The sequence below is a fragment of the Poromitra crassiceps genome (assembly GCF_964638095.1).
Source record: "Poromitra crassiceps genome assembly, chromosome: 8".
In the NCBI taxonomy this organism is placed as follows: domain Eukaryota; kingdom Metazoa; phylum Chordata; class Actinopteri; order Beryciformes; family Melamphaidae; genus Poromitra; species Poromitra crassiceps.
The window spans coordinates 13,234,871-13,251,550 of NC_139629.1; the positions used below are offsets into that span (position 1 = coordinate 13,234,871).

The window sequence follows — 16,680 nt, forward strand, 5'->3', positions numbered from 1 at the left end:
CATCTCTTATATAATTATTGGAGCCACCGAACGTTTACAACCCATTCCACCGACCCACTAAGTGGCAACAGTGCTCTCCTTGCTAGAGGAAGGAAAGCATTTTTTTAACTTGTCAAGCCATTCTCAGCCCAGCCATTCTCCTTTTCGCGCTGATTGCTGGCGATGCGGGATTGCAAATTTACATAATAGATTCAGCCGATCTACTATGATCGGGTGATAGATTACAGGTGGACGAACACACTTTGAAACACGCAGCATAAATATGACCAGAATCGCAAAAGCTTCTCTCAACCAAAACTCCAAACGAGTGAGTCCATCCCGACTTCCTCAAACAGCGGCTGTGCAGACAGGCACAGGAGAGCAGCAAAGCACTGACTGGTGACAAGCTTGTCCGCCCACGGAGGGCGGAGTTGAAGCAACTCGAGAGGGAGGGAGAGAGAGAGAGAGAGAGAGAGAGAGAGAGAGAGAGAGAGAGAGAGGGAGGGAGAGCGAGAGGGAGGGAGAGAGAGAGAGAGAGCGAGAGGGGGAGGGAGAGAGAGAGAGAGAGAGCCAAAAATGAATGGTTAAAGTGACAGTTCCATCCAATTTCACAAAAAGCCGTTTATCTCTGAATATTCTTTTTCACGCTAAAACCATGCTGTATTCAACTGCTAATGCTTACATAACTACTAACTCTACAAACTAACTCTTTTAGACAGAGAAAGTACACATTCTATTAGTACTTTTGAGATATTGTATGTTCACAAACTCCAAGCTGAAACGAATCCTCGGCTCTTATAAAATGAGCCATAATCCTCAAAAAACGGCTTGGCAGAAGCTATCTACAGCAAAAAAAAACGTCTGGCAGTCAATGTGTTAAAGGATAAATTCACCCAAAAATGAAAATTGGGAGGATGCTAGTGTAACATTGAAGATTTCAGCTCAAAACAGACGGGGTATAAATGACATCTTTTTAAGTCATCCTAGCATCTCAGGGCACTCATTCAAAGTAAGGTTGTCCCCATTTTATCTGTTATAGATTCTCCAACCTGGGCAACACCTGCTACATGAACGCCATCCTGCAGTCTCTGTTCAGCCTCCCTTCCTTCGCCAAAGACATGCTGAGAGTTGAAAGCGCCCCATGCAAGAGGGTACCCTTCAACGCATTGCTCAAGTAATACACTCAGCTTATTCAGTGGCAGATTATATGTGTATGCGTGTATATGTGTGTGTGTGTGTATGTATATATATATATATATATATATATATATATGTATATATATATGTATATGTGTATATATATGTATGTATACTGTATATACCGTAATTTCCGCACTATAAGCCGCACCGGAGTATAAGCCGCAGCAGCAAAATTGCCTGTTTGTTACATATATAAGCCGCACCGGACTATAAGCCGCAGGTGTTTTAATGTTTTTTTTTTTTTTTTTTTTTTTTTTTTTTATTGTGTTTTAATGTTTAATTACCATATGTAAGGGTTCATGCACAGAGGGGATTGTCGGGAAAGAGATGGCTGTTTGAGGAAGCTCCCATTTATTAACATTTCAACAAAACAACATAACACAACACCACCTGTGTTTTTTTTTACAGTGCACACAGTGTCCGCGGTGTGGTGAAAAGAGGGCAAGAGAGGAAATTAAAACAGAAGTGGATTTATAGTTAGAAAGAGTGCTAAAGAAGGGCCTGTGTCCACCTAGCGTCTTTTCCTCAGGTCCAGCGTCTTTTTTCAGTTGTTTCACATGGGGGGAGAGCGTATGCGAGCGCACACGGACGTCTAGAGAAAGTGCACAACGCCCAGCGTCTTTTTTCTGCGTTTTTGTGGCGCCCAGCGCTCCCAGCGCTTCCAGCTGAAAATATTTTAACTTTCAGAAAGACGCTGGTGTCGGCTGCTCCTTTTCTGGTAACTAATCATATGGAAAAACTATCGCAACAGAGACAGAACGGCTCAATTGTGGGAGCAGATCGGCTAGACACTTAATATTTCTGGTGAGTGTTGTGCTTACTGCTTTTAATAGCGTAGCCACCTGTGTTGTTAGCATGCTAGCTGTCAGCTATCAAGCTGAACTAACGTTACTTGCAGACTGCTTCCTTGTATATTGTGCGCTGGGATCAGCATTCCCCAGCGCACTCCCAGCGTTTAACGTCGGAAAAAGACGCTAGGTGGACACAGGCCCGAAGAGAGAATTCCGTTTTTTTTTCCCCCCCCCGAAAAAATCCATAGATAAGCCGCACCGTTATATAAGCCGCAGGGCCAAAAAACGGGGAAAAAGCCGCGGCTTATAGTCCGAAATTTACGGTATATATCTTCTACAGAGGGTAGAAATGTGCGTAGTTGTGTGTTGTTGCAAATCAGATACTGTATTTCAATGTATTCATCAGATGTAGCTTTCGTATACAGAATGATTTGGACATGTGCATTTCCATCTTTATTCCCTGCAGGCGCTTTGTGCACCTCATGATGAAGAAAGACGTGGGCTGTCCAGAGACAAAAAAGGACCTCCTGAGGAAGGTGAAGAGTGCCATCTCCGCCACAGCCGAGCGCTTCTCTGGATACATGCAGAATGTAAGACACCTCTAAAATGACTCATGCTATAATGTCGTTTTGGTACTAGTACTGGAAAAAGTAACATTTTTAGACTTTTTCCAGAACAGTTACTTTATTTATTTTTTACACTAGTGCAGTCCCGTTCGCCCCACTCCTTGGATTCCCAGTGTAGCTGAACACTGAACCCCTTGCTCTCCCTGCAGAAGTAGTGCTAACCCCCCCCCCACATTCAGGCATCATCTCCTATAGCGGTGCACCGATCACTTTTTTTGTGTGCCACCGATTGCCTATGAGCAATATCTGCACTACCGATCTATTTATTTATTTATTTATTTATTTAATATTTTTTTAGCAGCTGGTAGGCTATAGCAGTATTATATCAGCTTTTATAGCAGTATTAGGTCTGACAGTTTCCTTTGTACATGCATTTCATCCAACAATGTCCTGGTTTAAACCCCCCCCCCCCCCCCCCCAAACCTCAATATTTACGTGCTCATGTAAACAGAAACCATGTGCTTTTTAGCTATCAGACTCAGTGTTTCCAGATTGTTTCCACAGAGTTGCATTTGCTTAGGTGGTTATGTGTGCATTTTGGTGGTTTTTGAGCAGTCTTTGTTCTAGAAACCATCGCTGTATCTGGCAACCCGACCCAACACAAAAATAACTTCTTTTCTCTATCTCTTTCCATTTCAGTCTTGCAGTCTTGGTAGTTCAAGGTTCAATCAAAGCAACTAGCTAACGTTTAACTTCCAGAACCATTGTTTACATCGTTTGGTGTGCAATCTGATGTTATGAGCAGGATAGTAAAGACTAGCAAAACCAACTAATGTAACGTTACCAAGCGGCGAAGCCCTCGTTCACACCATACGCCGAAGCCACGCTGAAGCTATGCAGCAGTTTCATTTTGGCGTCCTTGTTAACAGGCGAGACCGTTCACACCAGCCCCACACCACACTGAAGCCACACTGCAGTGATAGTTTCAGCTTCTGTTCTATTTTTCAAGCGTGCACCTGTGCTGCTGGCAGGCATGAAGTCAATGCAAGTTGTGAGCGGGGGGAGGGCAGCTCCGAGCAAGGCGCTGAGGAAAAGAGTTTGTTTCTGGTGTGACCGTCTTAACGTGGCACTCAGCTTCTGTTGAGTGCTGCTTCAGAATAGCGCCCGGTGTGAACCAAGGGTAATGCTAGCAAGCTAACCTGAGCGAACGTTAGCTAGCGCGAGTGCAGGACGGGTCTCTAGTGAAGGAAACATGAGGAGTTGCTTATCAGACTCTACTGTCTGCTGCAAGAATTATTATTGCTTCTTCCACAAGGTATTTTATCCTGGCATACATTACAGATGACGTGTCTGCCTCGCACACTTTGTATTGTAATGATACTGCCGATATGTTTCAGCTGCTCACGTGTTTTGCGTTATCAATCAGTTTTGGTAATCGGCACTTAAAAGCATAAATCTGAATTCTCCGTTCTCTTATTTAGGCTGAAAATCTGCCGATTGCAATCGCTGGCCGAACGATCGGTGCACCCCTAATCTCCTACGCTTCACATACCAAATTTTGTGCGAATCCATGGCTAACTTTTTGAGATATCCTGCTAACAGACAGACACACAGACAAGGGTGGAAAAAAATCTCCTTGGCAGAGGTAACGAAGATCAAATGTCTAAGTGCATGTAAATGTACCCTTTGAAAGTCTCCTTGGAGTAAAAGTATCCATCGAAGTTGAAAGTCCACTGATCTGATGTGTGCCTAATTCTGTCTCTCCATGTCCCCCAGGATGCCCATGAGTTCCTGAGTCAGTGTTTGGACCAGCTGAAGGAGGATGTGGAGAAGATGAATAAGAGCTGCAGGAATGAAGCAGCCACCTCCTTGTCGCCCTCTGCGTTGTGTGGAGATGGCCAGCTGGCCACGCCAACATCGCCAGCAGCCAAGGTGGAGCCTGCTGAAGAGGTGGACACCTCCCGCCTGTACACCTGCCCTGTGGTGGTGAATATGGAGTTTGAGGTGCAGCATACCATCACCTGCAAAGGGTGAGGCCTGTCTCCTCTAGGGTTGTTACAATATCAAGATTTTACCCTGCGATACTATACCAGCCAAAGTATCACGATACCGGGTATTATCACGATACTGCATATTTTTATTTTATTTTTTATGAATGCACAAAGGTAAGAAAACTTGAGACAGATTTTAACTTTTGGGGGAACAATCACTTTACATGAGTGGTGCATGAATAACATGCTTAATTAACTCTACAGTAAGTTAAAATAAAGTAGTGAAAATATGTTTGTGAATTGTGTCTAACAAACAACGTGTACATCCCCCCCACCACCTCTACTGAAGTTCCTAGCAAATCCCCAACTCCACGTAGTTGTGGCTTTTCACGTAACTAATGATCTCTCAAAACGGCAGCTAGCTAGCATGTACAAGTCCCACTGATGTCTGCAGCGCTGCTTGAACGCCCCGCCCCACCCCCTGACGACGACTGCTGAGGGCAACAAGCAGTCAACGACCACAGCTCCCAGCGACCACGCTTCTGGTCTGAGCATAATGACATGTCTGTCTGCATAGAATCAACCCGGTTTAAGCTTGTCGACCCAAATCTACTTCACTATACATCTTGTTAAAGTACCTAACTAAGCACTATTTTAATGCTATCACCTGCACTAGAATGAAAATGGGACCATCCATAGCCATTATTATGCCCAGCTGCCATTTCTGCAAAACATCACAGGGAAAATACTGGATTATACAGGAGAAAAGCTTCACTCCCCAATGCATGCCCTAATAGTGCTGTCATGGTTGTCATCAGTGACTGCAACTGAAATTGAAAGGTGTTGTCATATCTGCATGATGTGTTGCAGATGTGGGGAGGTGGTGACCAAGCGGGAGCAGTTCAATGACTTGTCCATCGACCTGACACGCAGAAAGAAAACCCTCCCGCTTCGCTCCATCCAGGATTCTCTTGATCTCTTCTTCAGGGTGAGTCTGCTACTTAACAAGCTTTAAGCTTTCAAAGATTTCAAGTTCTTTGGATACATAACTCTCTCATCCATTTTTAAGGGTTAGGGCTACCTTTTTCTGCCTTTTTTCTGCCTCCGCCGGCGGTAGCCATGGCCGGAGGCGTTATGCTTTCGGGTTGTCTGTACGTCCATACGTACTTGAGGGAATGGGGTGGGGCTAGGGGAAAGGAGCCATAGCTAGGGATATAGGATGGTCATAGAGAGTTGGGGTTCGAGGGGTGGGTGGGGGGAGTGGCTAGGGGGATGTGGTTGGTGGGAGGGCTGTGTGGTAAGGGAAGGGGGTGGGGCTAGGGAAAAGGGGGCATGGCTATGGATAGGAAGGTCATAGAAAGTCGGGGTTCGAGGGGTGGGTAGGGGGGACTGGCTGGGGGGATGTGGGAGGTAGTTGTAGGACCATTTTCCATGTTGAAAATGATTAGCTGTGTAGTTGAGATACCCCCAAACTAAAGTACCATAAGGATGAATGTCTACTCCACTGTGCTGTGGGCTTCAAGGTATTTGTGCTTGTATGAGTCTGGACATGGACAGACATGGATGTAGACTGCAACTTGATCTGTTGGCGGAGGCATACACCCACGATGCTGTATTTCTAGTCGTTTATTGTCTGTGTTGAACCAACCCTAACTCTGCATCAAACTATTAAGCCTCAATTGGTGATAGTAAGTCTGACTATGTAACAGCTGAAACCTGACTGACAGTTTTGTTTTATTCTTTTAGATACTTTTTTGGGGGCATTTTGCCTTTATTGATGGGACAGTGTAGGCAGACAGGAAAGGTTGGGAAAGAGAGAGGGGATGACGACAAAGGACCACGGGTCAGATTCGATCCTGGGTCGGCCGCGCAAAGGACTAAGCCTTTGTGGTACCTGTGGTATGAGTTGAGCCACTGTGACGCCCCTGACAGTTTCTTTTTCCTTTTGCAGGTGGAAGACATTGAGTACTCGTGTGAGAAGTGCAGTGGGAAATCAGCAACAGTGACGCATAAATTCAGCAAACTGCCCAGGTGACGCACACACAGAAACTGTTAATGGGCCATTTTCACAGCATTTTGTATCAAAAAGGAAGGGTAAACACAGGTGCAACCAAAACAATAATGAGGGCCCCAGCACTGGAACGCCTAAATGGATTGGAAGTTGGAAACCCTCATTAATGTTTTGGTTGCACCTTTTATACACAAAATGGCTGCTGTGAAAAAGGTCAATAGAAGCACACATGCACCTCAGGTTTGCCCTTTTTTTAAATCTGCATTAGTATATGTATAATGCGTAAGTGTATGAAGCTGCATCTGTAATGTTTCAGTTTTGTGTCAAACGGAAATTTTCAATGGAATGGCGGTGTTGTACATAACTGACAGCGCTAAGAAGTCACCAGTTTTAAATATTGGGTGCCAACCACAGTCATTGCTCCCCACCAACAGCTGTGTAGTATTGCTGTGTGAAACAAATGGGTGTCAGGTAAACACAGAGGTTAATTGTTGCTCTCTTTCTGCTGGTCCTTCCGCACAGAGTGCTCATCCTCCACCTGAAGCGGTACAGCTTTAACGCCCAGCTGTCTCTAAACAGCAAGTTGGGCCAGCAGGTGGTGATACCCCGCTACCTGACCCTGTTGTCCCACTGCACTGAAGCCACACGACCCCCCCTCAGCCTCGGCTGGAGTGCCCAAGCCGCCATGTAAGATCCCAAAAACACCCTAGACACCTCCAAACAAAATGTATGGTGGATTATTTTAATGATTTCAAAAGTGTAGGAATTTAATTTCATGGGTGGGGTTGCACATATGCATGTACTTTTTGGAGATGTAGACCCACTGTCATTTCGTGAATGATCCTCTGCTTTGTAGTGATGCAACCTACTTGACACTCATTGCCGAGCTCCCAGTCCCACCAGCACAAAAAAAAGCATAAGAACCCCACCCTATGATTTTAACTGAAGACATTTTAACTGACTAGGATGCATTACCTTTAGGGGTGGGGGAAAAAATCGATTCACTTAAGTATGGCGATTTTTAATGTCACGATTTTTTGAATCGATCTTTTATTCCAGAATCGATAATCGCGTAATTTTTTTCTGTTTGTTTATGAATGAAATGTTACCACTTTCATCCAGTACATTATAGAGCGCTTCCCTCTGCTCCATGGCTCATACAGCCAATCATGTACCTTGTTAGTACAAGTGACACGGAAACAGCCAATCATTTAACAGACAAACTCCGAGTGCACGCGCCCCATGACCCGCCCCCACTCACACAGCTAATCCCTTGACAATGGTGGAATTGCTAGTGACGCATAGTTTGATCCAGAGCTGAGAGTCCCGACATCTCCTGGATAAGCAGCACTGTCGAGTTGCAGCAAAATAGACAGTTTGTGTTGTACTCTGAAAGGGTCCCCCCCCCCCCCCCCCCCCCCGAATCAAATTGTACATTATCAGCTTTATTTTAGCATGCAAAAGTTTGGTCCTCCGCTGACGCCTCTCGTTTGATCTCACCCGGCGTTACAAATAATTTGATGTGGGTGTTTCAATTCGTGTTAAAACGTAACGTGTTAACATGTGTTCTATTAATAAGAGCCCGGGAAATTAACGTTAATGTTAAGACACCAATTTCACAAATACGGACGTCTGCAACGTTACTTTACGGAATGGCATCCGCAGCTCAATTCGCTTCTGTGAGCAGAGACAAAGTTGAAGTGTTGGAAAGGTTTTACTTGTACTTTTGGACAGGAATAACTCATTGTGTCATCTATTGAGCACACAGCTTATATGACTTTATGTCTTCTGCTTGGGCGGAGTCTTGATGCGTATATAAAACTGTACTGGAGAAATGTACCGCATTTTCAGCGAGGCAAGGCTTTTTCTACTCATGATATAATATACAGTCTCTAGAAGTGTATGATTCAACTTCCCATGTTCTAGTGTAAAAAAGCAAACAAACTGAAAAAGGAAAAGAAAACAAGAAACAAAAATCGCAATGAATCGTAATATCGAATCGCAATAATCGTAGAATCGCAATACTTAAGAATCGCAATATATATCGAATCGGCACCCAAGTATCGTGATAGTATCGAATCGGGAGATAAGTGAATCGGCACAGCCCTAATTACCTTTGGCTCTGCTCTCTGAGAGAGGAGGGTTGAATGATAAAGAGCAAATATTTGGCTTCTAACCATTCTCTCTCTCTCTCTCTGTTCTCATGCTCTCAAAGATCCCGAACACTCAAGACCTCCAACTCTGTCAATTCCTCCACAGCACTTCTCCGGTAAGTCCTATTGATTCTGCAAGACTCGAAAAAAGAGAAAAAGCTTTTAAAGCAGTATTTGAATACAGTTTGATGGTATAGGAAGAACATGCAAAAAGACAAATTTCACGTATCTTCCTCTTGATCTTCTTTCTCATTTCAGTGTTCTAATTTGTCTAATTTCAGAGTGGGAAAAAATACTTTTAATCAAACAATGTTGAATTTTGGGGCATGTAAATGTTTGAACAGAGCTGTATTCTCAAATAGGATGTGACAAAGCAATCTCCAAAATACTTATTTTTCCAAAGTACAAACTCCTAAAGAATGTGCGACTACTAGGCCCCAAATTTAGACTTCTATGGTGATTTTATCTTTAACAATTGTCCTGATAACTGTGTATAGGCGGACAGGTGGGAAGATAGCCATTTCCAGCAGCAACTCTATCCTGGTGGACTCAGACAGTGAGGAGGAGCTGACCAGGAGGGTGAGCCGCAAGCGACACCACAGCGACTGTCTGCCTGCTGATGACAACCGGCCGGAGGAGGTGGGCACCGGCTGATGGACTTTACCTTGCTTCAACCACTCCCCCCCCCCCCCCCCCCCCAGTTGCCGTTTTAACACTTGTGTTTATGGCTTCAGCGGGGAGCGACCATGGAAACAGACTTTGGCGGTATAAACGATGACGAGATGCTGGAGGCCGTATTGGAGATAAGTCGTCAAGAGGCCGGGCTGTCGGCGCCGCCCCCCCCACTGGAGATCGAGCCAACCAACAGCCCCGACACAGGGTTTGGGGACACAGATGTGCACGATCTGGCCTATCACACGGATCTGATGGACACAGACAGCAAACCGCCTGCAGGTACTACTACAGCCTGTGGGGAAATGCATCAAGGTTGCTACGTGAGGCATTGTCAATCTTTGATCTCTGTCTTTTAAGATTTAAAGAAAGACAGCATGCATTGTATTTAGGGGTCTCAAAAATAATCGATTATAAGATGCATCGCGATGCGGACGTGCACGATTCTGCATCGATTCACAAATGTCAAAAATCGTTTATTAATTTTTATTTTATTTTTTATAATCAAATAAAATATAATGGAAGTACATGCAGTTGTTTATTTTAATTATGGATCATAATACAATGCAATTCCAAATGCACTTTTATTTTAAAAGTAGCCACACAGTGAGAAAAAAGAAAGTGAGAAAAAATAAATCATGTATTGCAGAAAAAAGTGATGCATCGATATAAGATGCATCGAGATGCATCGATAATCGTACTCGAATCGAATCGTAGCCCTCTGAATCGTAATCGAATCGTGAGGCCAGTGAAGATTCACAGCCCTAATGGTATTGGTATGAAAGTAGAAATATATAATAAAAAAAAGTTTTAATGCGTTAAACATTTAGGAATCATGAAAGCAGCTTCGCCATCATTAGCCTAAATGTATGGGTGTATAAGTGGAGATCATTTCAGTACATATTATTGTGTGCGCTTGCAGACGTGCTGGACTCCCTGGACCTGACCATGGATGAGAACAAGGAGAACCAAACCCCGTCGGGCGTGCAGCCTCAGGGGGAGCTGGACTGGGTTCAGCAGTACAGTCTAGATCATGAGAGGGAGGAGCAGGAGCTGCAGCAGGCACTGGCCCAGAGCCTCCAGGAGCAGGTAAGACCCAATGTCATAACAAAAAGATCAAGTCTGCACACTGAGGCTCCATCAATGGTTTTTTATTTGCAACGTTTTGATCTACACATGATCTTTGTCAAGGAAGAGCCAATGTCATGTCACACTATTTTCATTTCAAGTTTGAAACTTGGTTATATACGAGATGGTATACAATCTATAAGATGGTCTACAATCTATAAGATGGTCTACAATCTTTTGTCCTTTTTTAAATTTTATGAAACGTCTGAAAATGAGTAAATATGTTGTCCCCCTCCCCATACAGGAGGCCCAAGAAATGAGAGAGGACGATGATCTGAAGAGAGCCACTGAGCTCAGCTTGCAAGGTAGAGAGTCCTTCCTGTAGATCAAGGGACGCAAACTCTGCGCTTTTGGGCGCATCCTGCTTTTTTCATCTCAATTTGGGTCATTTCTCTGGTTCGTCCAGATCCGAGGATATTTTTCAACTCAATTTCAAGTGGGATCCATAACTACCACGCGCTTACGTTAAAACGAGAGAGGACAGACCATGGGGACAAACAAGCGGCGATATGCGGGGACTGAATATGGGTGGAAATGGCAAACTGTTTGACAATTGGTGCAACAAATTACCGTAACTTGTTTGCGCTGCACTGTCACACAATCAGCAGAGAGAAAGTTGTCTTTCCACATGAGGTAGGCTCTCTGGCTGACCCAGACACAGCGTCTGCTGCACAGTGCACTTCCATGTCGTATGTAGTCTCGCTAGCCAGCCTCTCTTCCCTTCCGTCACAGAGTCTGGCGCCATGGAAACAGGCAACAGGGATAAGCCCTCCCCTGCTCTAAAGCTGCTCTCCCATTCGAGCGACTGTTTCGGTGGCAGCAGGATATCCGCTCCCCCGCTTGCAAGCTCTGTCTACACTCTGTCATTGGCTCCGACCATGTCAATCAGAGCAGCTTCCGCTCCCATGTGTGTCACTGTAATGCTCCCGGCCGTCGAATGTGAAAACAACGACGCTAACTAGCTAGCGTAGAAAGCTAACGGCAGAAACCTACAGGCTAACTCGTTGCTACACGCTGAAAATGGCAAGTTTTGAAGAAAATGTGGATTGTGCAATAAAGAAGGCCTGCTCGGCACAAGTTCCACCCCAAAACTATTTTCCAAGGGCACTAACGCTAAGCACCGCCCAAGACGAGGATGATTGGTTAACCCAAACAGCATTTTTTTTCACAATCCCACAATGGAAACCTGCGGCGCCAGACTCTCTGACGGAAGGGAAGAGAGGCTGGCTAGCGAGACTATGTCGTATGTGCCAAAACAAGTGATTGCCTGTAATCGCGCAGGTTATATAACGTTACATCCTAACGTTACAGCTGCTCTTATCTGGTTACAATCATAACGTGCAGCGCATCACTTTACATGTCCGTGGTAATGGCAAAGGCATGTTGTTGTTGTTGTTTACAGTTGTAGCGTAATCAGGCATTAACCTTACATTTACATGATTAATCCTCTTGAATATTGAGCAGCCTGTTGCAAAGGTAGAGAGCCCTTCCTGTAAATCCTCTTGAATATTGAGCAGCCTGTTGCAAAGGTAGAGAGTCCTTCCTGTAAATCCTCTTGAATATTGAGCAGCCTGTTGCAAGGTAGAGAGCCCTTCTTGTAAATCCTCTGAATATTGAGCAGCCTGTTGTAACTTGTACAGCATATATTAGTTCAGGCTCACTGTAGCAGCAGAATTTCGTATGTTTTATCCATGACCCCAACTCAGTCTAAAAATCAAGGTTTTTACAGACATGAAAATCCAGGTCAAGTTGTCAAATTTGATAAGTGATTACTGGCGAAAGACAGGGAAATGCAGGAGATGTGAAGCTCAAAAATATATAGAATTATTTTTGTAAGAGGGAATAACATTCAATTTCAAAACTATTGGATATCATTTTTCCCTTTGACCAAGGAAACACAAGTAAAAGTCAGTCACTTGAAAATACTGTTACATGCAAACAGACAGAATGGACTTTGAGAGGAAATTATGTATCATTTGTGAATACTGTATATTTAGAAACATAATTTGATGGGAGAAGTAGACAGTTGATGCAGAAGGAAAATGTAATGCAGTAGTTTGGCTTGGACTCATCTATATCCCAATCACATCCATCAGAGTTCAACAACTCTCTGCCAGAGCTGCTGTGCTCAGACGAAGACTCCGGCAACGAGGATGTGTTGGACATGGAGTACAGCGAAGTAGAGGCCGAAGACCTGAAGAGGAACGCTGAGGTACTACACATTCTACTGCTAGAAAGAATGACCTAACTCATGAGTCACATGCTATTATTCATAGCTTTCAAGGGGCGTTACGTGCTGCCGGGAACACCCACCTGACGGTCAAAAAAAAACTTGTTCATTCCGCTGCCAGCCAAGTCGACTAGTTTCTCATGCTGTGTTTGTTCAGCCGTTTGTACACACGTCTTTGCGGCCAACATTTCATCAAAGGTAAGCTCAAGTAACGTTACAATAATGATTAAAATACCCCGTTAACGTTACTTGAGCTTACCTTTGATGAAATGTTGGCCGCAAAAACGTGTGTACTTTGATGGTAGAAAAAAAGCCATTTGCCCTCCCCAGCGACTGAACCACGTCTAATCGCACAAATCCACAACCTCCTCCTGTCTGAGTTTTCTTTCTCCGACGGGATTCTGTAAAAGCACAAGCCAGGCGTGTCTCCTCGTCGGTTACTGCAACCGATAGCACAACAGGTATCCGGCATTTTGGCTGAACAAACACAGCGTGAGAAACTAGTCGACTCGGCGGGCAGCGGAATGAAGATTTTTTTTTTTTGACCGTCAGGTGGGCGTTCCCGGCAGCACGTAACGCCCCTTGAAAGCTATGAATTGGATACTCCGATGTAACGATTAGATTTACACAATGTATATAGTAAAACATATAACTAACTCAATAATTAAACGGCTATTAAACATACTAGTTCAGAGCATTGCATTTATTTTAAAGGCAAAACTTTAAAACAACTTTTCAAAACTCAAACAAAAGCTCAGTGTGTATAGTATTTCATGGCTTTTTTTTTTTACCAGAATTTGATTTGCTTGTACAGCATATGAAGATGACACAGACTTGTGTAAATGGCACGCTACTATGTGATACCACACACCTGACAGTTTTACTGTAACCTTGGAGTACATCGAACTGCCTCCAGTCTTAAAGCATTCAGTGATGTTTTTGTGTTAAAATAAGTGTTAAATGGCTCTATATTCTGACAGCTATCACTGAAATAGTGTTTGGTCAGTAACGTGGAACTCCCAACCCCCCGCTGTCCTCTGTCTTTCTTCTGTAGCCCTGCATGGGCAGGGCAGATGTATCTCCGCAACCATAACTTGTACAAACTCACAGATGGCGGCGTTGTATTTGTCGTGAAAAAATACATATAGTCCTTTGGAGGCATCGTGATCTGACCTTCCATTTCCCAGAAAATCTTAACAATTCCGATTGGATAAAAATTTGGCATTGACCTCCCACTATCCAATCAGAGAAATGTTTACATTTTCTTGGAAACGGAAGGTCAGATCGCGATGCCTATAAAGAACTATATGTATTTTTTCACCCTGAATCCAATGCCGCCACCCGTGAGTTACGGTTGGGGGGCTTCGTCCGCTCTGCATGCAGGGCTGTCAGGAGAGAGATACAGTAGAGGACAGCGGGGGAGTTGGGAGTTCCAAGTTACTGACCAAACACTCTATTTCAGTAATTGCTGTCAGAATATAGAGCCATTTAACACTTATTTTAACACAAAAACATCGCTGAATGCAGCTTTAATTGTGATAGCTGTGTAATAATAACCCTCTAATCCACAGAGTGGAGACCTGGCCAACTCGTTTAGACTCATCAGTGTGGTCAGTCACATTGGGAGCAGCACGTCCTCTGGTGAGCAGTTGTGTGTCCTATGTTGTTGGATTCACTATGCAATTTACCACATAGTAGTTGTTTTATAATTTAGTTATCCACCAGCCACAAGAAAGCAAGTTACAAAATATTAGAGGTCTCAAATTTGTAGTGTGTGGTGTGCAAACAAATCAGTGAACTAATCGGTGAAATCATCTCCTGCAGTGTTTGAAAACCTGACCAATCTTGGCACATGGTTGCATACCCCTGGTCTTCTTCACAATACATTGTATTTCCCTACCCTAGGCCATTACATCAGCGACGTGTTCGATATGAAGAAGCAGTCGTGGCTGACCTACAATGACCTGGATGTGTCGCGCACGCAGGAAGTCGCTGTCCAGCGAGACCGTGACCGCAGCGGATACATTTTCTTCTACATGCACAAGTGAGTTGGCATTAGAAACAGTAAACGTGCTGTGGCTGCTTGGCATTGCCTGGTCCTAACCACACTCTTTGACCCAAGGAGTCTGGACACTTTCTTTGATGTTGCCATGCCGTCACTCTTGAGGAGGCGGGTCGTGTTTGTAGATTCATCTCATCACTCAGTTAGTCAAGCCCAAGGGGCAACCTCCACCACTGATGCTTCAAACCTGCATTCTTAATAATGGCCAGCAGGGAACGACTCCACTGGCTGCAAAAAGAAGTCTGATCGGTAATCGGTGAATTGTTCCCCACTAAAATAGTTATTAGGGGTGTCACGATACACTCAATTCACGATACACGATATTGGGTTCACGATAATGATACGATATGATATTTTAACAATATTTTTTGCGATCGATTTGTAAGTTGAGGGGCCATCCTCCACGCTAATTTGAGTAATTTCACCATTTTCATCCTCCGTGTCTGTAACGTCCCTCGTCTGTTCAAACAAAGCAATGAAAAGGAGAGCAAGCATGCAATCAGATGCAGATCAGTGCCACCATGTTCAGCTTCTTTTTCTCGCGATATGAGATTTCATCTCAACGATACATATTGTCACGTTTTGATATCGCGATATATAGAGGGAATGCACGTGACGTCACGGACGCGACAGTCAGTGCGGGTACGCCCACTCAGCTGCAGTGAGTGTCAAAACGTCTAAACAAGCCAGGTGGCGCCGCCGGGTCATGGTGTTTAGCGTTCAGCTTCCGCGAGAAAACAACGAAAATGGGAAAGTGCTGTTGTGCCATTGACTGTAAAAATAGATTCAACAAGGCGTCGGAGGTATCTTTTTACAGGCTGCCGAAAGCTAATGAAACGGTCCCGGTCTTCTCTGCAGCTATCCAGGGTTTCAATGAGGGCTCATTCATTCTCTGGCTGTGTTTTACCTGCACAGATATAACGTTACATGAGTGACAGTGTTCACTATGAACAAAGCTAGCGTGTGTTAGTGACAGCGTATGCTATATTTTTCTTAATAAAAGTTGTAATAAAATAAATATTTACCTCTCCACATACAACCAGAATATCCATTGCTGTCCTCGTTACTTTAATGTCGCCAACAAATCCAGCCTTGAAGTATGACCACGCATCCAGGCTCTTGTATGCTTTCATGCTTTGGTTTGTGTATTTCCCCGGCGTCGATATTAAGTACATATAAATGTCAGGAAACCCTATTCCTGGCCACATGTCTACGTCCATGGACCACTGGTTCTTTGGCAAGCTGTAAGGGTCACATTCGAGTCCAACTGCCTTTAATTTAAGCAGATAATCGTTTATATTAGCCGTGGTTTCGCTACTACCCCTGGCGGAAGCCACGTTTGTTTTGGAAATTTGACACTCAGTGCTGCTCAGTCCGGCTGAGGGGGCGTGTTCAGGAGGGGGCGTGGCGTCGGTGCATTCCCTCTATTGTGGGACGATATATTGTGACATCCCTAATAGTTATTGGTCTCAAAAATCCCATATCGGTCGGGCTCTAGTACCACCTCCGCCTCACTTTAACCCTGTCCAGCGATCGCTCAGCTCGCCGATCACAGACCAATAGCAGGTGGCTCTGTGGGAAACCCCTGGCCTCACGCTAGCTGCTTCCAGCTGCAAATAAACAAGATGGCGACGGCCAAAATGACGAACTCTGGGCTTCAAAACAACGGTCCACAAACCAATGGGTGACATTACGGTGGAAACACACTCCTTGCTAGCAGAGCTCGCAAAGGTAGTGAGCACACTCACCAATAATAATAAAGCTTCAGGTGCACGGCACAAAAGTAACAGTCAAATCAACAAGGAACGCCAGCACGCAATGAATGTCCTTTCAAGGTTTTATTCCGTCATCGAGACCTTACACAACGGACGTTTCAGCCAACAGGCCTTCTTCAGCG

The 16,680-nt window shown here is 44.4% G+C and overlaps 1 protein-coding gene across 1 annotated transcript in view; it reads left to right on the forward strand.

Annotated features, from left to right (window-relative positions):
• Positions 1–16,680, forward strand: part of usp37 (ubiquitin specific peptidase 37) — a 44,711-nt gene that overhangs the window by 26,926 nt on the left and 1,105 nt on the right. Inside the window, exons 10-23 of the mRNA XM_083641759.1 lie at positions 1,019–1,153; positions 2,437–2,560; positions 4,313–4,566; positions 5,398–5,515; positions 6,479–6,558; positions 7,061–7,225; positions 8,754–8,807; positions 9,189–9,330; positions 9,426–9,645; positions 10,286–10,452; positions 10,736–10,796; positions 12,588–12,703; positions 14,293–14,362; positions 14,627–14,765. Of these exons, the coding sequence (XP_083497885.1) occupies positions 1,019–1,153; positions 2,437–2,560; positions 4,313–4,566; positions 5,398–5,515; positions 6,479–6,558; positions 7,061–7,225; positions 8,754–8,807; positions 9,189–9,330; positions 9,426–9,645; positions 10,286–10,452; positions 10,736–10,796; positions 12,588–12,703; positions 14,293–14,362; positions 14,627–14,765 (1,845 nt within the window). The remainder of the gene's footprint in view (positions 1–1,018; positions 1,154–2,436; positions 2,561–4,312; positions 4,567–5,397; positions 5,516–6,478; positions 6,559–7,060; positions 7,226–8,753; positions 8,808–9,188; positions 9,331–9,425; positions 9,646–10,285; positions 10,453–10,735; positions 10,797–12,587; positions 12,704–14,292; positions 14,363–14,626; positions 14,766–16,680) is intronic.